The sequence below is a fragment of the Empidonax traillii genome, unplaced genomic scaffold (assembly GCF_003031625.1).
Source record: "Empidonax traillii isolate 1590-97213 ecotype Southwest subspecies unplaced genomic scaffold, ASM303162v1 scaffold5211:size8760, whole genome shotgun sequence".
Classification (NCBI taxonomy): Eukaryota; Metazoa; Chordata; class Aves; order Passeriformes; family Tyrannidae; genus Empidonax; species Empidonax traillii.
The window spans coordinates 7,164-8,760 of NW_020960404.1; the positions used below are offsets into that span (position 1 = coordinate 7,164).

At 60.2% G+C, this 1,597-nt stretch overlaps 1 protein-coding gene across 1 annotated transcript; it reads right to left on the reverse strand.

Annotated features, from left to right (window-relative positions):
• Nucleotides 1–261: 261 nt before the first annotated feature.
• On the reverse strand, nucleotides 262–1,440 carry LOC114073072 (zinc finger protein 250-like; the record flags this gene model as incomplete). Its single annotated transcript, XM_027910865.1, has 2 exons — nucleotides 262–730; nucleotides 809–1,440. Coding segments are annotated over 2 exons (1,101 nt in total), but the record flags the coding sequence as incomplete, so codon positions are not given.
• Nucleotides 1,441–1,597: the final 157 nt, after the last annotated feature.

The following is a 1,597-nucleotide window of genomic DNA, read 5'->3' on the forward strand; positions in this document are numbered from 1 at the left end:
CGCTCGGGGGGAGATCTCTGCTCTCAACCTCCAGCACTGACCTTGGGGGGTCCCAGCCAAGGCAGGAATCTCCACACACCCCCCAAGAAGGGTTCTGTTGGCACAACCTGCCCCTGGCAAAGGGGACTGGCCCTTTCTGGTAGAAAGGGATGGACTGACAGTCACTGGACTCCAGGGGTTGCCTCACCACCAGGGGGGTCATTCGGGGTGGGAGCAGCAGCCAAAGCTCTTCCCGCAGTCGGGGCACTCTCAGGGCTTCCCTTACTGGTGGGTCCGTTGGTGTTGGGTCAAGTGGGAGCTTTCCCTGAAGCTCTTCCCACACTCCCCACACTTGTAGGGTCTCTCCCCAGTGTGGATGCGCCGGTGCTTGACGAGGGTGGAGTTGTGTTTGAAGCCCTTCCCGCAGTCGGTGCAGTGGAAGGGCCTCTCCTCTGTGTGTGTCTGCTCATGCTGGAGGAGATGTGAGCTGGTCTGAAACCTCTTCCCACATTCCCCACACTTGTAGGGCCGTTCCCCAGTGTGGATGAGCTGGTGGCTGAGGAGTTTGGAGCTGCACGTGAAGCTCTTCCCACATTCCCCACACATGTAGGGCTGTTCCCCAGTGTGGATGCACTGGTGTTGGATCAGGTTGGAGTTCTGGTTGAAGCCCTTCCCACATTCCCTACATGTGTAGGGCCGTTCCCCAGTGTGGATGCGCTGGTGTTGGATCAGGTTGGAGTTGTCCCCGAAGCTCTTCCCACATTCCCCACACATGTAGGGCCATTCCCCAGTGTGGATGTGCTGGTGGCTGAGGAGTTTGGAGCTGCACCTGAAGCTCTTCCCACATTCCCCACACTTGTAGGGTCTCTCCCCAGTGTGGATGCGCCGGTGAGTGACGAGGGTGGAGTTGTGTTTGAAGCCCTTCCCGCAGTCGGTGCAGCGGAAGGGCCTCTCATCTGTGTGAATCCGCTCATGCCTGAGGAGAGTTGCGCTGATCTGAAACCTCTTCCCACATTGCAAGCACGTGTAGGGCCGTTCCCCAGTGTGGATGCGCTGGTGGGTGTGGAGGGTGGAGCTGTCCCTGAAGCTCTTCCCACATTCCCTACACATGTAGGGCCGTTCCCCAGTGTGGATGTTCTGGTGGTTGCGGAGCTTGGAGCTCTCCCTGAAGCTCTTCCCACATTCCCTACATGTGTAGGGCCGTTCCCCAGTGTGGATGCGCTGGTGTTGTATCAGGTGGGAGTTCTGGTTGAAGCCCTTCCCACATTCCCCACACGTGTAGGGCCGTGCCCCAGTGTGGATGCGCTGGTGGGCGATCAGGGTGGAGCTCTGCCTGAAGCTCTTCCCACATTCCCTACACGTGTAGGGTCGTTCCCCAGTGTGGATGTGCTGGTGGCTGAGGAGGGTGGAGCTCCGGCCGAAGCTCTTCCCACATTCCAAGCACCTGAAGGGCTTCTCCCTGCTGGGAGGCTGCTCAGGGACCACCAGCTCGGAGCTCCGGCTCAAGCTCTGGCCGCCTTCCCGGCACAGGACGGCTCTTTCCTCCTCACAGCTCCCTGGGCTGGCTTTGCAGCCCCTCCTCCGGGGGCATCTCCGGGCCTTTTCCTCCCCGCTGCCT